A 20,392-nucleotide genomic window follows, 5' to 3' on the forward strand; every position below is an offset into this window, starting at 1 on the left:
TGTTGGCAGTTCTGTCAGGAGTTCTTCCGAAATTTTGTTCATAGGTCAAGTGCTATTATTTTGTCCCCCCCTAAGCATTCAGGCTTCAAACCCTGCAAGGATTGTCAAGGTCAGATGTCTATTACTGACCCTCAACACATCTGCCTGTGGTGTCTATGCCCAGACGATGACTTTAGATTCTGTGTGTCCTGTCAGACCATCCTTAAGCCATGAAGACGTAGAAAAGGAAGTCCTTCATGGCCAGGGATGATAATCATGGCAAACAACACTGTCACCCCCATTCAAGGTTACCCTGGTCTCTAGCTTCAATCAGGGAGAAGAAATGTAAACACAAGAAGAGGAGATACGACGATAAACATAGAAAAGGTAAGCCCCTGGCCACTTTCCCAACGCAATGGAGTTGTCTTCAGAACCCGAATTGGTGATTATTTTGCCATTCCCTGACCAGGCTGCACCTGCCAAACCCAAGCTAGCACTGTTGTCGCCTCCGCTTCCACCACAATCTAAGTGACCATCCTACCCCAAGTTCTCTGCTTCTGGTACAGCTCCAGTTTTCCTAAATGCATTGTTTGAGGTATTTAGAAGAGCTATGGTAGCTCTGGAGTGCCTTCGGACCCTCATGAGATCTTTACTGGTGCTGTGTGGCCTTTGTCTGGTGGGACTTCCCTCTGAGCTGTTCACCCCCTTCATGCCTCAAGTCTCTTTGCCGTCCACACCTTCAGCTCCGCCACCACCAATGACTGCACTGGCACCAGCCCATATTCATCTCCCAGCACCTCTTCCTCCACCAACTAATACATCTTTTAGCGTTATTGCCATCGGGTGACAAAGATCTTCACTAGTCTTGGAGAGAGGCTCAACATTTTAGTTGGTAACAACAGTAAGGTCAAGAACATGGCACCCATCCCCACAAAGAAACCATGACTCTTAACATTCTGGATATCTAGAGAGCAGAAAACGAGGTTGAACCTCCACAATACCTCTTAGGTGCCTTCCATAACTTGGGTGATGGGAGTGGCACAGACACACCCCCTTAATTGGAAATTTTTAATCTTACAGGGCTTCCGCCCCTAGATGTGGCTTCCTATCATGCAGTTTTGAAACTCCCTCTTATTTTGGTTGAATCATACGAAAACATCCTCACTGAGGTTCTTCAGTCTTCCACTCAAAATCTGAGCCCCTTCTACCTTTTATTGATGCACTTTTAGAGCCCATTTTGGCAGCTTTGGAGAGGCCTACTACATCCCCTGGGGTCACCAGGGGCATAGCCATGCCATACTTCTTTGCCCCAGAAGACCCTGCCTTTCTCTCAGACCTCTCTTCGCTAGAGAGTTTGTTGGTTCAACACTCCTGTTCAATGAAGTTCTCCCCTGGCACCTTTCCTGCAGCCTCTGCATATAGGGAGCCCAAATAAATGGAGGCTTTAGGCAAGAAAGAATTCTCTTCAGGAAGTCTCATATCCTTCAAATAGCTCAAAGGCACCTACCGTTTGTGACATTACAGCCTAGTCGTATGTGAAATGGCAAACCTAGTTACCAATAACTTGCCGGAACACCTACTAGGGCACTTTTCTGAGCTGGACTGGCATGGCTAGGCAGCATCCCAGCAGATTATTCAACCTGGCTTGGAATTAACAGATTGTGGCCAGAGCAATGGGATGCTCAGTGATGCTCAGGCACTCCGAACTGGCTCCGAACTTTGGGCTTCTCCTCGGATGTGCAGACCATCCACATAGAGTTCCCCTTTGATGGGTCCAACTGAATTGGAGAGATGGCGAACGTTGTCTTGTAGCGCTTCAAGGCAAATCATGCTACTGTGGGTTCCAGTGGAGTGCAGCCCTCTCTGCATGGTTGTAGGAAGTTTCATATGATTCACAGGTTCACACAAGGCTTCGGTTTTTGCCATCACCAGTCTCATACAACTCTGCAGCAGCTCTCTGCTTCATCAGTATAGAAGCTGTGGAAAAGGCCAGGATGTCTAAAATAGCCAGCCTCCTCCTACTCCTCCCCCCACGCCTCTACCTGGAAGTAGCTCTAGTTTGCTCTTGTTGTCCCATTTAAGACCAGTGGGAGGCCAGGTGTCCTTTATAAAAACCTTTACTTCAGACCAGTGAGTCCTTCAAACTGTGTAAAAAGGGTATACCTTACCCTTCCACCAGGCTCCTCCCTACATCCACCCTCCCAGTTCTTGACAAATAGAATATCATCTCCACATCTATCTCAAGCAGGAAATGCTGGCTTGCTGCTGAAGCGAGCAGTAAAGTTGATGCCAGAGCAGGAGATTGGACAGGGGTTCTATTCTTAGTCCTTCCTGGTGCCCAAGAAGGATGGCGGTCTTCTTCCAAACCTAGGCCTCAGCATCTTGAATCTCTTTCTTTACAAAGAAAAATTCAGATGGTGACACTGGCTTGAGTTCTTTTAGCACTGGAAACAGAAGACTGGATGGTGTCCTTAGATTTGCAGGATGCATATTTTCATATTACAATCCTGTAATCATACAGGAAGTACCGGCGATTTATAGTGGATCCTCCCACTGCCATTTTACAGCCCTCCTGTTACATCTATGTCTGCACCTCAAGTCTTTCCTAAGCTGATGGCATAGTAACGGCACTACTCAGGCTACCCACTATATCCTTACCTGATAACATGCTCCTGAATGCCAAGTCCTCAGAGATGGTGCTACGCTACTTGCCATCAACGCCATCCGTGCTGTTCAACCTGGTTTTTTTTATCAGCCTGCCCAAAGCTCACCTGAAACCTTCTTAGTGCCTCCTGCATACTCTATCACTCTAAGCCTTCCTGTGTCCTAAGGGGAGTAGAGACATCTAATCTTTGTTTCCTTCGTTTCTGGAATTGGCTCATATTCCAGTGCTGTTGGTCTTGTGCCTACTCGGTCTGAAAGTTTCTTGTATCCTCTGGTCATGCTTGTACGCTGGCACGAGGGCTCTCCAGTCCTGCCTCTGTAGGCAGTAGTTCCAACATGGGGAAGACTGGTCATGTTTCATTGCAATCTTCCGGGACACTGCTGTGAATCTAACCCGATGGGGCGTAGAGGAGCATCTAGTGTTAAGGATATTCTTTCAGCTTCCACTAGTTATGGCCACAGTGCTCATCTGAAGGAATTGGAGATCAGAGGCCGCTGGTCTCTATATTTGTAGATTTTGACATAGTCTACTGGAGCTGAGGGCAATTCACTTGGCACTCAAGGCATTCCTTTCCTCCATTCTCAGTGGGTCAGTCCAGATCTTGACAGACAATTAAAATGCAATGTGGTGCATCAACGAGCCGGGAAGGAGGGCAGTTGCACCTTCTCTGATGAGAAAGGTCTGTGACTCTGGTCTTAGGCTCATCAACACAGTGTTTGGCTAATAGTAAACCATCAGGCAGTCGCTCTGAACATTAGAACTAAAAGACTCAGTCAGTGTTACCTTGCTGACCACAAGTAGCATCTCTATCCGGAGGTAGTTCAGCACATATTTACCCAGTAGGGGACTCCCCAGGTGGCCTTGGTTGCCACTCACAGCAATGCACATTGCCCAAAGTTCTGTACCCTCACTACCCGTTGCAAGAAGTCATGGAATGCATTTCAGCTGAAGTGGAGTTTTCCTCTTCACTGCGTGCTTCCTCCCATGCCCTTGATTTCTCCAGTCCTGAGCAAAATTCGCAAAGACTTGACCCAAGTCATTTTCATCTCCCCAGATTGACTGAGAAGGTGCACAGACCTCCTGCACGTTTCACTGTTTCCCTGGAGTCTCTTCCTTTCAGGCCAAATATCCTCTCTCAATCAGGGGTTCAGTTCCTGTAACCCCAACCTTTAGAGCCTCCATCTTCATGCCTGGAGATTGAGCAGGGTAGTATGGCCACATTCCAATTGCCGTCGGAAGTGATGGGAATAATTATGTCTGTTCGCCATCATTCTACCACGATGGTGTACTTCGGAAGATGGAACAGGTTTTCCACTTGGTATGCAGAAAATTGGGTGGATCCCCTGAAGTTCTATCTGTCGCACATCTTAAATTTTGTGCTAGCCTTAGTGCAGCAGGACTGCACTGTAGGGATAATAAAGGGTTACTTGGCGTTCCTCAGTCTTCTGGACCAACCATCCTTGTTCACAATGCTCATTGTTCTGCACTTTCCAGGGGCTTGAAAAATATGTTTTCCTTACTCCCTTTGTTATGCCCCAATTGAAACTCAGTTCAGATGGGTTCACCATTTGAGCCCCTTCATAGTTGCCAGTTACATCTGTTGACTATTAAAACTGTATTTCTTGTTGGTGTTACTTCAGTGAGGTATGTCTATGAGTTACCGGCACTCAGCTTTGTCTACATTTTGCGTCTTTTTCCCTGACAAGTCGGTTCTTTAAACCAGGGCTGCTTTCCTCTCCAATGTCATGACCCCCATTCTATCCGGATCAATCAATTACTCCTCCTTTTTTCTATCCACCACCACATCCCACTAAGAGTCTGCACAGGCTGGACTCGAAAGGGGCAGTGAGTTTCTATTTCGCCTGCTCCAGGGGGTTATGGACTGATGAGTAGCTCTGTGTGGGGTTCGCAGGCAACAGGAAGGGCAGAGCTGTCCAGAAGAGGACTTGCCCTATGTATTAAGATGTTATGCCATGGTGTGAAAAGAATCTCCAAAAGCCATAAGCGCCTATTCTGCCAGATTCAAGTCATCCACTTCAGCCTTGGCACGAGGAGTTCCTGTGGCTGACATCTGCAGAGTAGCATTTTTGCTAAGCATTACAGCTTAGATTCAGAAGTGCATAGGACGGCTATTTTGCCTGCTTGGTTCTTCAGGACTTCCTTGTCTGAACACAGTCTAACTATTCCTTCAAGCCCCTTCTTCAAGTGGGGTACTGCTAATCTAGTTGTTAATCTATTCAAAAGGCAAAGAATCTGCAGGTAGAAGTATCCATCAGAAAAACTATTTACTTGCCTTTGTCTGTGGTCTTGCTGGTTGAAACTCTGTCTACATGCAGATTCCTCACTAATTCTGCCCTCTTCCCCATCTTGTAGTATGGTTCTCTTTTATAATCGTAGGATGCTCCAAGGATAGTCCCTTGTAAGGGTTATTAAGGTTCCAGGTTTGTTGTTACGTTGCACCTCTACTCACATAATGCCATTTTCGTGCTTTCACCCCATTATTGTGGAAAAAATCGATGGAAAACTGATGTCAGCATGGCAGGTACTTTATGAATTTGGTGATGTCATGATGACGTTACTCCTGGCGTCGACACAGAGTCAGCGCCACTTACCATCATGGAAGAGTTATGGAAAAGTTTCCAGATCAACTCTGGAGCCTGGGATATTGAAAGGTTAGGAATCTGCAGGTAGATAGTGTCCACCAGAAGGAACATTACCAAAGGTAAGTCACTTTTTTCTGTTCCTCATTAAGGTGACATTAATGCAATGTATCTTTTGATATTCCAGGTCCTGGGAGGAAGGGAAGGTGCTCATCTTTGATGACTCTTTTGAGCACGAAGTATGGCAAGATGCGCAGGATTTCAGGCTCATCTTCATCGTGGACGTCTGGCACCCAGAGCTAACCTTGCAGCAGAGGCGCACCTTACCTGCCATTTAGAGCGTTTGCACCTCTCCAAAATGAGGCTCCAATGTGTCAAATATATGAAGGAATTGATGTGCACTGCAAGGAACGCCAGTGCCGCAGTAGTCCCTCCTCTCTTTTTATATACATTAACTGCACTGATTGTATAGACCTGACCATTTCTTCCAGGAGTCTTCACAGTTCTTTCTCATAAATAGTTGTTCTCCTCAGCAGTTTAAGACAGTTAGGCACACAGATGTTTAGTTAGTACATCATGTAGATAATGTGAAGGGGTTGTTTAATTTTGCAAAATAAATATATTTCTAAATGGTACCTGTATTTTTGTACAAGAACTTCGTGGATATTTTACTTCTGGGACCACTATATTTTTTAAAGATGTGCAATGGATGCTGTTCTTTACTCATCCATATTTATGGACTCTGGTGGACCACACTACATATTCTCTGACAGCAGGTGTCCTCAGTGCAGAATGCTGCTGAGTAAAGTCCTGCGTTTAGCTGCTAACTGTGCGAGCCATGAACATGTTAACATGGATCATCCACTCACCTGCCACCAACACATGACTGCAAGGGCCTCTAAGGCCAGCTCTCTTCTTGAAGTGAAACATGCATTATTTGAAACGAATAGGTTGTAGTTGAAATATGGCCATTTTGCCGCTCCTGTTCTAGGTTAGGGTTGACATTGCACTTTTAAGAAGATAGATTGCGGTCTTCCATGTGTCAGTTAAATAAAAAAAACTATTTTCCTTAGTATTCGCTGTGCCAAAAACTATATTGATGTATGATAAGCAGAAGTTAAAAGACATTTTACATAGTGCAGTAATCATTTAAATTTAAGAGAAGTTTTGAGTTTACAATGTACACTTAGCTCTCTAAGTGCGCCCAATCTTTACATTGGTCCTTCTTAATTCCGTGGTTTACAATGTAAACTGTCTCAACCCTTAAGATGTCTCTTTATGTAGCAAGCGTTCATGAACACTAAAATCAAAACTAAAACAGCACAGTGTAAAATCTTGAAAGATGTTTTACACCTTTATATGTTAGTACTTTTAGCGAATTTAGCAAAGATATAAAGAGTTTTAAAAATAAACTACATAACATTGAGCTATTTAACACTAATCACTTTGGGCTCCTAAACTGGACATATGTCTCTGCTTTACGCTGTCACCTCAGTCTAACTGTCACAAATGCCGCTGTGGCAGCCAGGTTACACTAACAACTCACCTGAGATGGGCCAGGCAGTAAAACGGGCGCACTAATGACTGTTTTACTGATGAGCAGTGAAGTGTCAACGGTGCCTCGCGCCGACGCACAAACAATGATGACGCTGACGTCCTCAGCTGCCGGGAGCAGCGTAGTCTGAGGCACCTGGTGATCAAGCGCCCGTCCTTCATCTTAGGTGACTGTCCTGTGTGGACCGTATGACTGAAGGGGCCCTCGGTAGCCAGAGTGGTTGTGTGTGGCCTGGCCATAACCGTACGCAGTCACAGTGCTACTACGAGCTTTACCACCATACCCTGTCATAGTCTTATAACTGCAATCAGTACTTCTTTGTTTCAGCCGAGCGGACCTTTATCCAACACAGATTGTGGTCGTTGAGGAATGACATACTGTGCATGACGTATGTCCCTACGGATGCCCATGTGGTTTACCAGAAGACTCAGGGACGCAGTTGTAGCTCATAAATAAAACACGGTGCTGGGGGTAGTACCTCTCTCTGGTCGAGTAATGGCCGCTGTAAAGGACAAATACCGCAGACTGTAGCATTTACCCTAGGGTAGTGTATTAACCGTTGAGTGGGAAGCCCCTGCTATCTGAAGATTGCATCGGTGACATCAGAGCACATGTCACTGCACCAAAACTGACGACAGGCTGCCTACAATTACGTGATCAATATCAAACTTAACATCGGGTAGCAATTGTTCTTCCTAGTAAGTAATCATTCTTAATATTAGTATTATTGGTAATTCAACATCTGTGCCACTGAAAATGGGTTTAAAAAATAGATCATTTGGCTAATATGCTAAGTATTTGCTGCTACGTTAGGGGCAATAAACCAAATGGTCCCTGGTGTGTGTTCCCGTTTTCGCCACCGAGAAGCATAGAGCATATAGAAGTGGGCGCTGTTAAGCGTGCTATTTACACGTCTCTACTTCATTAATTCTAATTCATTGTAAAGCATCAATCACCCATCTGGTTGTTAAAGGCAGAATTGTATGTCTGATATAGTCTATTGTCTTTCTTTGAAATATGTACTGCACACTATATTTTTTTCGTTCTTCTTAGTCCAACCCTCTTTCTTACCTCACTCATTTTCTTATTACAAATGCCTTTCTAAGCTCTCCTTTTTTTCAATCAAGAATGTATAATATGTTTTTGGGTCACAATAACCATTTGTCCATCTAAATTAATTCCCTGCAATTAGGTTAGTCAGCCACCCGTCTAAATAATTTTGTAGCCAGCATTGTAAAGTGTGATCTAACCAGACTCAGATGCTCTACTACAGCCCTTCATGGAGATGAGAGTACCGAGTCCATAAATATTACTGTCACAGGAATAAATACATGCAGCCGTCATTTTTCTCTAACCCATCAATTGTTCGAGCTCATCTTGTACCATTTCTTCATTCCGTAATCCCTTAAATTGTGCTCTCTCCGGTCCTTAATTCCCACCTCACTTTACCTTTTTCGCCGTTTGCTGTCCCCTTTCTGCTCACAGTGGCCTTAGGCTTGTACCATATTTGCCATGATTTATAGCCCTGGTGTGGATGCTTCACTGGTCTTCACCACGGTTTACTGCTTCACCTCCTGCCTTTATCAGAATGTATCCAGTGCCGTGAAGTTGCCACCATGCGATTGTTATTCCTGTACTTCTCTGACTGTACTGGAACGTATTGTGAGATAAAGTATTCTTCATTTGGGAGATATCAGTCAGACATAGCTCGAGGTGGATCCAAATGGACTATGTATGGATCTTGTCTAAAGACCTGTTCAGTAAAACTCTGCTCTTATGGTTAAAGTAATGAGGGAATCAATTGTTGTGGACCAGAGACAGTGAGCGGGAAAGTTTGCACCGATGCAGTTGGGCCTTAATGATCAATGCCGTTCACCGGGTCAAGCCCATCTTCACAAGACCGGTCTAGCATACCTTTATAGGTTATGTGGTAAGATATGATGCATATATATAGCACTGGACGAAACAACAATCCTGCTTGTACACTATGGATGATCATGTTTTCTAATTATATTTCTTGGAATGTTAGATGGAATACACATTTCATTGAATAAAAATTTACTACCAGTAATATGGTGCTGCGTGATTTTGTTGAAACCTACATTTTTAACATTCCACTTTCACACTTGAAGTACATAAGTGAATAACAGGCTAGGAGCATATTTCTGAGACTAATACTTGAATCCAGGTCTGTGCTGAGCCTGGGTTCTCTGCTATTTAAAAAGCTTGTCTTTGTAGGGTGCAGTGTAATAGAGTCAGAGATGCTTAAGAAGCACCTCCCAGATGAGCTGAGTAAGGCAACTATGATTTGCTTGTGTGCGTTTACTGGAATGAGACATGCATGTAATTTACTTTTGCTTTTGGAACAAACATTAAGGTTAGTGCACTGGATGTTAGAGAGCAGTAATCCAGCTCCTAGACTTAGTTTTTATCAATCATTTTTGCCACAGCAAAATATTGTTAGGTCTCGCTGAGCCAAAGGCTCGAAGAGACATTTTGTATGTGGGATTTTCAAAGTGCTACCCACAGTCTTTTGGCTGGCCTAAACCTTGAGTGCACGATCACATGCACGTGCACAGCTGCTCCCACTCCCCCCTCCCTTCTCTATAGCTTTCTTTCACTTTAGCCGCTTTGACCCTTGCATTCCCCCCTCCCTTCTCACCCAGCCCTTTGATGCTCTGCTCGATTACTTTCACTTTCGCCGCTTTGATGTTTGATTTTTATTGCCTTTGTTTATGTGACGGAGATCCATTGCATTTGGCAGACCATTTCTGGGGCCGTATTGCATGAAATACACCAGGTGGCGCTAACGTGTTTTACAGAGCACCATACAGCATTTTGTTCTGCGTTAAAAAAAGACGCTTTAGGAGCGGAAAGGAGCTATCCCTTTTACTTGTATTAAAATGTATTTTTAAAGGTGTCTCAAAGGATCCTGAACATAGTTTATACTAGCATGCTCCAATACTGTCCGTATTTCACTCCTGATTGCACTGGCCTTCCAGGTCCTAAGACTCAGACTCATGATTTTACTGTTATTTCAAAACCAATCTAACATTTGTTTTGTTTTAGGTATTACCTTAGTAAAGCATACCTATGTGATCTTACTCTCCTTGGTCAGTGTTTTATTATGGATGACAAGATGTTTTCTCATTAGGACTCGCACCATAAGCCTCTTTCATTCCAAACATCTGGAAACGCATTCGTCTCTGTAACTATATAGTAATGGCTTTCAGTTACAGCTGGCGGAAATTATGCTACACACCTATTTATTGCCTTCACCAAACGATTCTGCTTTCACTGGTGTGACCATAACTTGCCAAAATATTTTACTGATGCTTTCGGCAGTGTCTCCACTTCTGTCTGATCACTCCTCAAATGACACCTTCCTTAATCCCACCCACAAGCAAGGTAAGCCACTCAATTTTATGCTAATTTCAAACACTTTATCCAAATCTAAACCCATCATCGCTCCATCTGACATCACACATTTCACATGCAAATCAGTTCGCCTCCTTGTAGATCGCTCTCTCATGTACCCATCTGCTGTAGAAAACAGGACCCCACTGCTCTCACTGCTTTCCACGTGATCTTCATAAAGACCTCACTTCAGTCTTGCACTACAGCTCATACAACTGCTTCATTATCCACCTTGTACCAAAGATAGGCCTCAGCCATGAATTACACTTGAAATAAGAGCGCATAGCAGTAAATGAGGGCAGCAGTACATAAATGGCGAAAGCACATATTCACTGCTAACTTCTTGGTTAATAAGCAAGCCCTTCATACACTGCATAATGATCTAGGAGGTGTCCAATCTATCTATTTCCAGGACCTCATTACCTCACCATCCACAAGCGCTCTGTGCAAACCTTCAGCTCTTTACTCTCTCCATCATCTTCAATTATCAGTATTCTATTGTTCATCCTTACCTGCTCATGACTTCACCCTGCTACATCTGCTCCAAGATTAACACTATAATTAGTCCACAGTGCTCAAGTCTTCACTCGCCTCAACCCTGCGCAGTTACATTATTACGATTTAACACAACATCCTCCTAACAAACGTTTCCTCTTATGAAAGTAGCTAATCCACCCTGTGCCCCCCCCTGTAACCATTTCGTCCTCCCTTCATCAAATCTTTGCCTCTTTCATCCAACAGTTTCCCCTGCGTTTCCCTTCGCACTGACTGCCTGTCCTGTAACCGACTACTCAACCCTCTCCTGTGTTCGGGACCCATCATTCCACTATCCTATCCTCTCCTCTGTTCTTGTCTATGCTCATACTCTTAGATCGTTCAGCCTCTCCTTTGATATTGCTGGTCACCCCACACTTTTCTCAATGAGCGCACGGGGCATTAGCTGGGTACCAGCCCTTATGCTCCTCAATAAGCAGCAGCAATCATTGCAGTTTCACCAAGGTGAGTTTAGTAAAAGTTTATTTTACTACTTTCGATAACACATTTGTTCTTAAACGACATCCATATCTTAAATCACACATTTTATGATTTTGACATTTGGAATTTCATGTCATACCCTTCACTTGTGCCCATTCCCGACTTCTTATACCCTTGTTATCTAGCAGTGCTTTCAACACCACAGGCCATCAAATTCTGGACGGCACGGCCCTAAACGGTTTTGCCCATACCTCTATAATCACACTCAAATGCTAACAAGCATTGGCATAGCCAATAGGTCTCGCCTTTGGGACCGTTTAAGTGTTTAGTTATCCAGCACAATATCCTTGGTGCAGTAACATTAACTGTTGCATGGCTAAACACTTATAAGGTCCCAAAGGCGAGACCTATTGGCTATGCCAATGCTTGTTTTTTATAGTTATGTGGCCCCACTGAGAAAAGGCCTTGAAGAGAGATCCCGTGATTATTTTGAGACAATAAAAGAGTTCAACACATTGCCCATTACTAGAAAAAGAAAGGATCAATCAATCAGGGATTTGTATAGCGCAGCTAATTACCTGTGAGGGTATCCAGGCACTATGTAGCAGGGCTCAGTTGAAAAGCCAGCTCTTGAGTCTCTTCCTGAATTCCACCAGTGTGGGGGATGTCAGGAGGTTGAGGAGAAGGCCATTCCAGGACTTGGCTGTAAGGTAGGAGAAGGAATAGCCTCTGCTGTAGCTATGGTGGATTCACAGGTTCTGTGCGGGGGTGGAGGAGCAAAGGTCTCTGGGCGATTGGTGGAAGTTCAGGCGGTTGTTGATGTATGCTGGTCCTAGGTCATGGAGGGCTTTGTAGGCATGTGTCAATATCTTGAATTGGAAGTAGGAGAAGGAGATTGCATTGCTTCTTGGTGCTCTTGCTGTCCAGGATGATGCTGAGGTTGCGGGCGTGGTCTGTTGGTGTGGGAGTGGGTTTGAGTTTGGCGGGCCACGAGGTGTCATTCCAAGGGGAGTCATTGTTGCCAAAGATCAGCACTTCGGCCTTGTCAGTGCTGAGCTTCAGACAGTTTGTCTTCATCCAGTCCGCGATGATCCTCATGCAGTTGTGGAAGTTGGTCTTCGTGATGGTGGAGTCTGCTGAGAGCGAGAGGATGAGCTGCGTGTTGTTGGCGTAGAGGAAGGTCAGCAGGCGGCCACCTTGATTGCTGCCCTGCGGCAACCCCCTAAGCTTCATGTGTCTTGATGTCTGAATACATTTTACTCTCCTTTCTACCTCAGCTTGCTTTCTGCCACCCCTTCCTCTTTCCACCTCTCCTCCTTCTCAGACTCCCCATCCTCTATTTGATCACTCCACCTCTCGATCGCCTCCTGTCAACACACACCACCAAACATACATCAACACACATATGCACTTAAGTGAAGCTTGCACTTTAGGTGCATGTGCTGCTCCTTTTCTCTGTGTGTGAGGAAGCATACACATCATGTCAGAGGACCTCGCTCTGCTACTCAAGCATCTGACCTGTATTAGTTCATAAGGTGATTTCAGAATGTTATTGGCCAGGTAGTTCAAAGTTCGCTAAGAAAATCCTGGGAAATGGAAAAGTTTAAATAGGTCACAAAGTAAAAGAGGATATAGTTTCAGTCAGACACAAATTATGAAATGTACGATTGAATGTAAAGGAGGATTTAACACAGTTACTGAAAAACTTGTGCAGTGAGGGCATAATTGAGTTTAGTAGTCTTCATCAGGATTTTACTGGTCATTGTGGCAGGAAAGAAACCTTGCTTTTTTGTGTTGACTTTTGCAGTCTCAAAGGGGATATATTAGCTGACTAGCATCTGTTACACACAAATTGTTGCTTTCTTTCTGCTCTGAGTGGTGCTAGTAATTTACAAAGTAGAGCTTGAGGGCAGTGTATTCTCAGGTGCAGTAATATCTTGTTGTATTTGTCCCTCATTATGGTGCATATCAGTTTTGTCGCATGATATCTGCTCTGCCTTTGTCCACTTATTTCTTCCAGAGGTTGTTGGGTCATTGTCCAGAAGTGTCCCCACAGTTGTGGCATTCCATGACAATTTACTAATGTTTGGCTAAATCTATCAGGTTCTCATGATAGCCTTGGAAATGATTCTGGAAACTATGTAAAGGAGGAGGGTACACTGAGCAAGATAAAGGTGTGTTTAAACTCAAGGATGCGGAGTATTTGGGAGTAAAACCCAATCTGGGGTTGGTGGAAAGCTTTGTGAAAGTTCATCACCAAAAGAAAGAAACCACTGAATGTCATTGTCAGGACTCGGTGAGCTCTATGCAAAATGTCCAGAACATTTTTCCAACAAGATCAAGTGTTTAGAGATTTTCTTGTAAAAGGACTACATGTTTGAAAACTGAATTAAGAGAGAAGTGTTTTATTCCATTGACACTTGTCTTCCTCTCTCCAAAAAAAGGGCTAACAATCACCGGCCCCCAGCACCCTGGTTCACCGAAACTCTGAAAGCAGAGAAGGCCAAATGCAAAGCTATGGAGCGCAGGTGGAGAAGGAACTATTCTCCTGAAACTAAGATCAGTTACAAAACCACCCTAAAAATTTACCATAACCTTTGCAAAACTGCTAGGGCGGACTATGTCTCATCCACCATTTCAGATGCCCTAAGCTGCTCCAAAACCCTCTTTAACACGGTAAAGGAGCTCGCCGGCTCCAAAACCCAATCCAGGCCCCCTGCAATCAATAAACATCAATGTGAGGCGCTAGCCTCCTTCTTTGTCCAGAAGGTTGAGAAAATGTACCTGGACATAGTCCATGCACAACTTGATGACAACCCTCCCTCCCCTCTAGTAACACTTGCTCCCTCTTCAACGTATAGCATGACTGCTGATCAGGTTGTGACATCTAATTTACCTGCAAACTGTATTGATACATGACCATTGCTAGACGTTACTACCTTGAAAAAACTCTTAGACAGTTTAAAATCGGGATCACCTATGGACTCTTTACCCATCTCTGTACTGCAGCAGCTGGAACCGACTCCTTTGCTCGTGATCAAGGATCTTCTAAATGCCCCTCTACAGGAAGCCACCGTCCCGCCTGACTGGAAACATGCCATGATTCTCCCTCTCCTCAAAAAGGCCAGTGCTGACCCGATCTACCTTCCAACTATCGACCCATTTCACTACTTCCCGCTTTCTCTAAAATTTTGGAGAAGCATGTCCACACACAGCTCTCTCTATTCGTCGAAACTCAAGGGCTTCTTCATCCCTCCCAGTCTAGTTTTAGAGCGGGTTTCTCCACAGAGAGTACCCTACTGGGGGTAACTGAAAGACTGCGTCGTCTTTTGGATGCCGGAGACACCGTGGCCCTCATTTTACTGGATCTGAGCGAAGCTTTCTACACAGTGTCTCACACCGTGCTAAGTAAAACCCTAAATGCGCTAGGCATCTGCGGCTCCGCCCTGAACTGGCTCTCTTATTTTCTCTCAAATCGAACCTTTCAGGTTTTTTCCCCTACAGCCAGATCCGACTCCCTTTCCATTACCCATGGGGTCCCTCAAGGCTCCATCCTCAGTCCGCTACTTTTTAATTTATATGTGCGACCCTTGGCCAAGGTGGCGGAAGAATCCGGGCTGTCCCTGTTTTCCTATGCGGATGATTCCCAAATAATTTTTTCACTCTCTATGAAGAACGCAGTTGGACTCTCTCCCCTTAAATTAGGTTTGAGCAGAATAGCATCGTGGATGCAATCAAACTACCTAAAACTTAACGGAGAGAAAACTGAGGTCCTTATATTTGGGAAAAATAAGGATCTCTGGGGTCCGCAACATTGGCCGTGTGAGCTTGGTTCCCTTCTCTCCCCCACCCGCCAAGTCCGCAACCTGGGCGTAACCATTGATGATTCGCTCAGACAGCACGCCCAAGCGGTCAAAGTAGCAGCTACTTGTTTCACCATTCTTAAATAGCTGAAGAATGTCATCTGGATGCTACCAAAGCCCACTCCGAACACGGTGGTCCACGCCTTGATCACATCAAGGCTGGACCACGGAAATGTTCTTTACTTGGGCTCAAACAAAGAGGTCACTCGCAGGCTCCAGATGGTCCAGAACTCCGTTGCTAGGCTTTTATGCCGAGTACCGAGAACCGCCTCCATCTCTGGACACTTACATAATCTACTCTGGCTCAGGGTGGAGAACAGGATCAAGTTCAAAGCTCTGTGCTACATGCATAAAATAAAAGCTGGAGCTGCCCCCCAATACCTTCAATCTCTGGTTAGTCCGTATGTTCCTACACGCAAACCTCCGCTCATCCACTCAGGGGAAATTTATTGTTCCCAAAATTAAACTATCCAGGATGGGTGGAAGGTCTTTCAATTATCTGGGCCCCTCCCTCTGGAATGCCCTGCCTACAACTCTTCGAAATGAAACAGAATACGTCAAATTCCGCAAGTCATTGAAGACGTGACTTTTTAACAAATAACCTACTAGCCTCTCCATCTCAGTCTATGATCTGCCCCTGAGCCGAGAAACCCTTTTGGGTAGCTGCTGCGCACTACAAGTTTAAATAATAAATAAATAACTAAATTCCATGATATGTGACACTGTCAGTGCCACAGCACTGCAGGCTTTTTTATTGCTATCAGAGTCTGCAGCTTGACACTTGGTTACAGTGCAAATGATTACTGGTCTGTTCTTACCCTGCGGAATGGTCAAGTTTCATATCATGCAGTTTGACAAGATGGGCAACAGTTTTTTGTCACTGAGATAAAGATGTTTCTTCTGCCTATGATGTAGAGAACTTTAAATCTATTTCGCAGGGCATGAAATTTGTACTGCATACTGGCCTTTGAACATTGATCTATATTTATAGTTGGAAAAGTGTTAAGAAGTCCACAGTCATGTTGGTTTCGCCAATGTCAAAATTGTAATAATTGCATTTCAAGTCTGAATATATCTGTGGGGAGACGAGAACTGGGTCTTCATGCATAATGGAATGCTCTAGACATATTGCCAGTTGTTAATGTGGGGTGAAAGGTTTCACTGTTTGAGAAAAGAGTAAACACAGTTCATGACCCATTTGGAAAAAGGTTTGCGCTGCCTCTTGGGCACCAGTAATGGGTTGCCATATTGAGAAAGTAGTTCATCAGATGTGATTTAGCTAAAACAGTAGGTATTTGGTTAAAATGTTGGCATTGTTGCAACAGGTTGGGTGCCGAAGTAAGGTTTTGGATTAGACTACAGTGAACTTTATGGACCTTCTCAAGTGCTGCTAATAGACTTGAAATATCCTATCATGTTAGTTGACTATCTGTCTGGATGGGCTAAGGCTCGGTTCATGGCAGGCCCTAATACAGTCAGTAATATAGCTTTCAATAGCTTTGTTTGCGATGGAGAGGTTTCCGTCACAATTTGTATCCGAAAATGTGTGCACTTCACATCACATGAGGCACTTCCTCCCATCTTGTGGAGTCAGCCATCAAAACACAGTGTTTACCTTCTGCAAGCCAATTCCCCATGAAGACATTCAACAGAATTATAGTGTAGGGTCTGCACTGGGCTGTGAGACATGGAATGAATATGTTGGAAGTGAAAAAAAGCTTATTGTGGAGCTATCATACCACAAGTAATGTGTCTATTTGTAAGAAAATGTCTGAGTTTCTGAGGGTGCATGGTGCGTGCACTTTAGTGTGTCAGGTGTGGATGAGGGGATCGTATCAGATCTGTGAATGTGAAGGTTGAGTTGAAGGCTAGATTGCAAAGGAGTTAAGATAGATTGGAGGATTTTTTTAAAAGTGTATGAGTCAAAGGGGAAGGCTTCTCCCAAATCCCGGTCAGGTCTACAGCAAAATGTTCAGTTGCTTTTGGTACCACCCTGTGCTTAATTTGTAAAAAAAAAAAAAAAAAAAAAAAAGAAGTGCGGGTACCAAACTTTTTGCCAAGGAGGCCACAGCCCACTTCTACCTCCGATGTACCCCACTTTCAACACTCGCACTGCCGAAGTCTCTATCGTCTAACTTTGCTTTGTTGTCTGTCTCCTAAGTCTGTGCTCTAAGAGTTCATCCTCTCACCTCTCTAATAGTTTTCTATCGCCTCAGTCACACCTGGTGTGTTACCTTATTCCCAGTATTTCTGATTTGCCCTCTTTTCATTCTACCCCTGACCTTTTTCCTCTTCACTTTTATCCATGCTCTGCTCTCTCTCTCGCCTCGATCTTGGCTCTTTACCATCACTCTTTTAGCAGTGATTAGCGGTGTCTCTGTTTTATCATTTCTCCGGTCCTCTGCATCCTTTCATTCTATCTTTTCTCTTATTGCTCTCTTCTTCACACCATGCCTGCTTTCTCTTTTTATCTGATGTGCTCTCCTCCTTTTCTTCTACTTTGCTCCGTTTTATCTCTCTCCTCTCTTGTTTGTTCTTTCACCTCTTTACTCTTGCTCTCTCTCCTCAATAACACTGCTGCTGTTACCCCTGTCTCCAGCCTGTACATGTTCCTGCTATTTTGAACTCCGGGTTTTCTTGTTGTCATTTCTAAAGAAGATGAAGATGGCATGAGTTTTACTTTCCTACCTACACCGAGTGCCAAAACAAAATGTACACCACATGAAAATGCTTTTTTGCATATATTAATCAGTGCGGTATGACTGGGTTTATTGTGGAACAGGCGGCTGCTCGAGCACAGCAGGTCGTGTGACTGCTAGTGCTGCCTGTAATTAGTAGGTCCAGGGACGACAAGGGCATTAGCATCCACTGCTCAGCTTGCTGTGACCCTGCCTGCTACAGCATAAGCATTGTCCCCAGCCATAGTGCTGTCAATGCCGGTGAGTGTGGCTGTGGCGCCTATTGGACTCATGCACGCTCAGCAATTAGCACGCTGAGAGGCAGCGAACCGATACTACAGTTGACTCCATGGCGCATAAAAGTTGTAGTGGGCCGCATCGAGCACGTGGATTATTGTGCAGCAATGCAGGACTGCAGGTTATGCTACTCTGGCTACGCAGCAAGTGGAAAGTCCACACTTACTTTGTTTATTCTTCCTCATGAGCCCTCACTCCCAAGTTCCAAATGAGCTCTCGCAGCTTCCTTGCATCAACTCCGTCTTGAGCCAGCCCCCAGCTACAATTATCCACTGGGAGTCTTAGGCTCAGGCAGTGGCAGGGTGCAGCAGACTAGGGAAGAGAATGCAAGCCATTGTTTCAAGATGACTTCTTGGATTTGTGACAGGTGTGATGACAGCATCACTAACGTGGTGATACACAATCATGCCTGCCTGGACAGGCGTACGCTGGCCTGTCTACGAACACATACCAGCCAGTCACCATGCAAGGGTTTTCTTTTTTTTTTGAAATTGAACAATTAATATTGAGACCACCACATGCAGGGTCAGAAATTGTAGGCTCACCGTGTAAAATAAGTGCCAGTGCTGAGCACCGGCACGCACCGGCTCAAATTAAGCACTGGTACCACCTATGTTTCAACTGCATCAGCTTCAACTCCTTCGGCCTGCAAGGCCGTCTCCACTATACAGACGTAAGGAGAAGTTTCACATGTCCATATACCAATGGTCGTCTGGTTCTCTTCCCTGCAGACACAGCTTCTTCTGTCTCCAGGACATTCTGCGCTTTGCCATTTCAGGAAAGACTGTCCAACCAACTGACAACACCCCCCTTCGAGGACCTGGACATGCTTTAGACAGCAATAGCCTAGATTAATTGGTCATTGCAGCATCATTTTAATCAAAGAGGCCCTATTCTCGCTGTAGTCACCTATCATGAAGATGGGCTTTATTCCAGGGAACAATAGGGAATCTTCTCCTCTGCATCTGTTCCAGTTAGCTCACTCAAAGAGTCCTTCGAGTAAATTTAAGAGGTACTTTCAGCTGTGTTTGCTGACAACCCCTGAGCAAATTAAACTGAAGGAAGCTTTTACAGTTTCCCCACCAGATACGTGCAACAGTGTTGCCCAGTTTCTTTTTTCACGAAGATGCTTTACTACAAAAGCTATCTATCCCTGCGTGATTTGTACTATGGCATACCATAATTAAAGTGTTTACGTGGGCACCCCCTTGCCACAAAGATAGGAGCCTCCAAGCCCATACAAAAGTACAGGCCGTTCTTCCATGCAGAGACGGAGGGCGCCATCGTCGCCTTCCAGGCCCTGGCAATATCGCTCTTAGCTAGAGTAAATCCCAAAAGCATAAGATGACTTTTGTAAATATTGCCCCCAATTCCATCTATTACATGTAGGAGCACCAACTTCGGAGAGCAGGGGAGGTCCCAACCCAAAACCTCGGAAAGGCAGACCATTACCCCCCTCCAGAATTGCGCCAATGCAGATCAATGCCATACAGTATGTAGCAAGGTACCCTCCTCATGCTCACATCGAAGGCACAGTGGGGAAGCCACCAGACCCGCCCTCCACAGCCTAACCCTGGTATAGTACACCCGATGAAGGTATTTGAACTGGATGAGCCGTAGGCTCACCGCAATAGCTGCCTAAAAAGACAATGTTTGACAGTTTAAAATGCAAACTACTGCCGCATGTACACAACATGGCTATCTCATCTCTTTCAATGTAATTTGGAAAAATCCTTCAAGCTTACATTGTAAACTATAATATACGCAGCTGTGCAAAACGTGTGCCCACTTTTATGCTGGCTTATCAAAGTGTCAAATGTTGCAATTCAATAAAGACAAGCCGTCTTTTCTGTTTTTAAACAGAGACAATTTCATATTGCATCAATAAATGCTGCTCAAGAACTTTACATTGTTTTCTAGATGTTAGTGAGGAAAATCTGCCATTTTAAACACTAAACGGATTTCAGTTTTAATACAGAACATGAGCCTGCAAGCTGGTTAGCAGGTCCAAAGCGTCACCAGAGGTCAAGAAACAATATAAGGACAGGAAAACCACATCAAAACAATGGATGTCCTATACTGTTCATCATGCCTTTGTTTGTAAAGAGAAGATGTGTTGTACCTGCTAATTTCTGCTACATGATGTCAACAATATGATGCTGTGATGGAATACATATATCCTGATTCAAGTGGTGGTTCTAGTCTTGTCATTCAGAACAGCGCCTTTTATCAGGCTGCTTCATTGAACCTCCAGCTTATACCTATTCTGGCCAGTTCAACGTCACAGTAGTCACATAATACATATATAACACCAACGTGCTGACCAGTTTTGCCACTTTTGAAAATATTTGTGTCGCCATTCA

At 44.5% G+C, this 20,392-nt stretch overlaps 1 protein-coding gene across 8 annotated transcripts in view; it reads left to right on the top strand.

Moving 5' to 3' along the window:
* ASPH (aspartate beta-hydroxylase) overlaps positions 1-8,870 on the top strand; it is a 675,802-nt gene extending 666,932 nt beyond the window's left edge. For 7 of the 8 annotated variants that reach the window (XM_085605545.1, XM_085605546.1, XM_085605548.1 and 4 more), the window contains one exon: positions 5,432-8,870. In XM_085605545.1, the coding sequence (XP_085461671.1) occupies positions 5,432-5,582 (151 nt within the window). In that variant the 3' untranslated portion in view covers positions 5,583-8,870. The remainder of the gene's footprint in view (positions 1-5,431) is intronic. The other variant, XM_085605551.1, reaches the window with a different exon arrangement.
* The last annotated feature ends 11,522 nt before the right edge of the window (positions 8,871-20,392 follow it).

This window comes from Triturus cristatus, chromosome 5_1 (genome assembly GCF_964204655.1).
Source record: "Triturus cristatus chromosome 5_1, aTriCri1.1, whole genome shotgun sequence".
Lineage (NCBI taxonomy): Eukaryota > Metazoa > Chordata > Amphibia > Caudata > Salamandridae > Triturus > Triturus cristatus.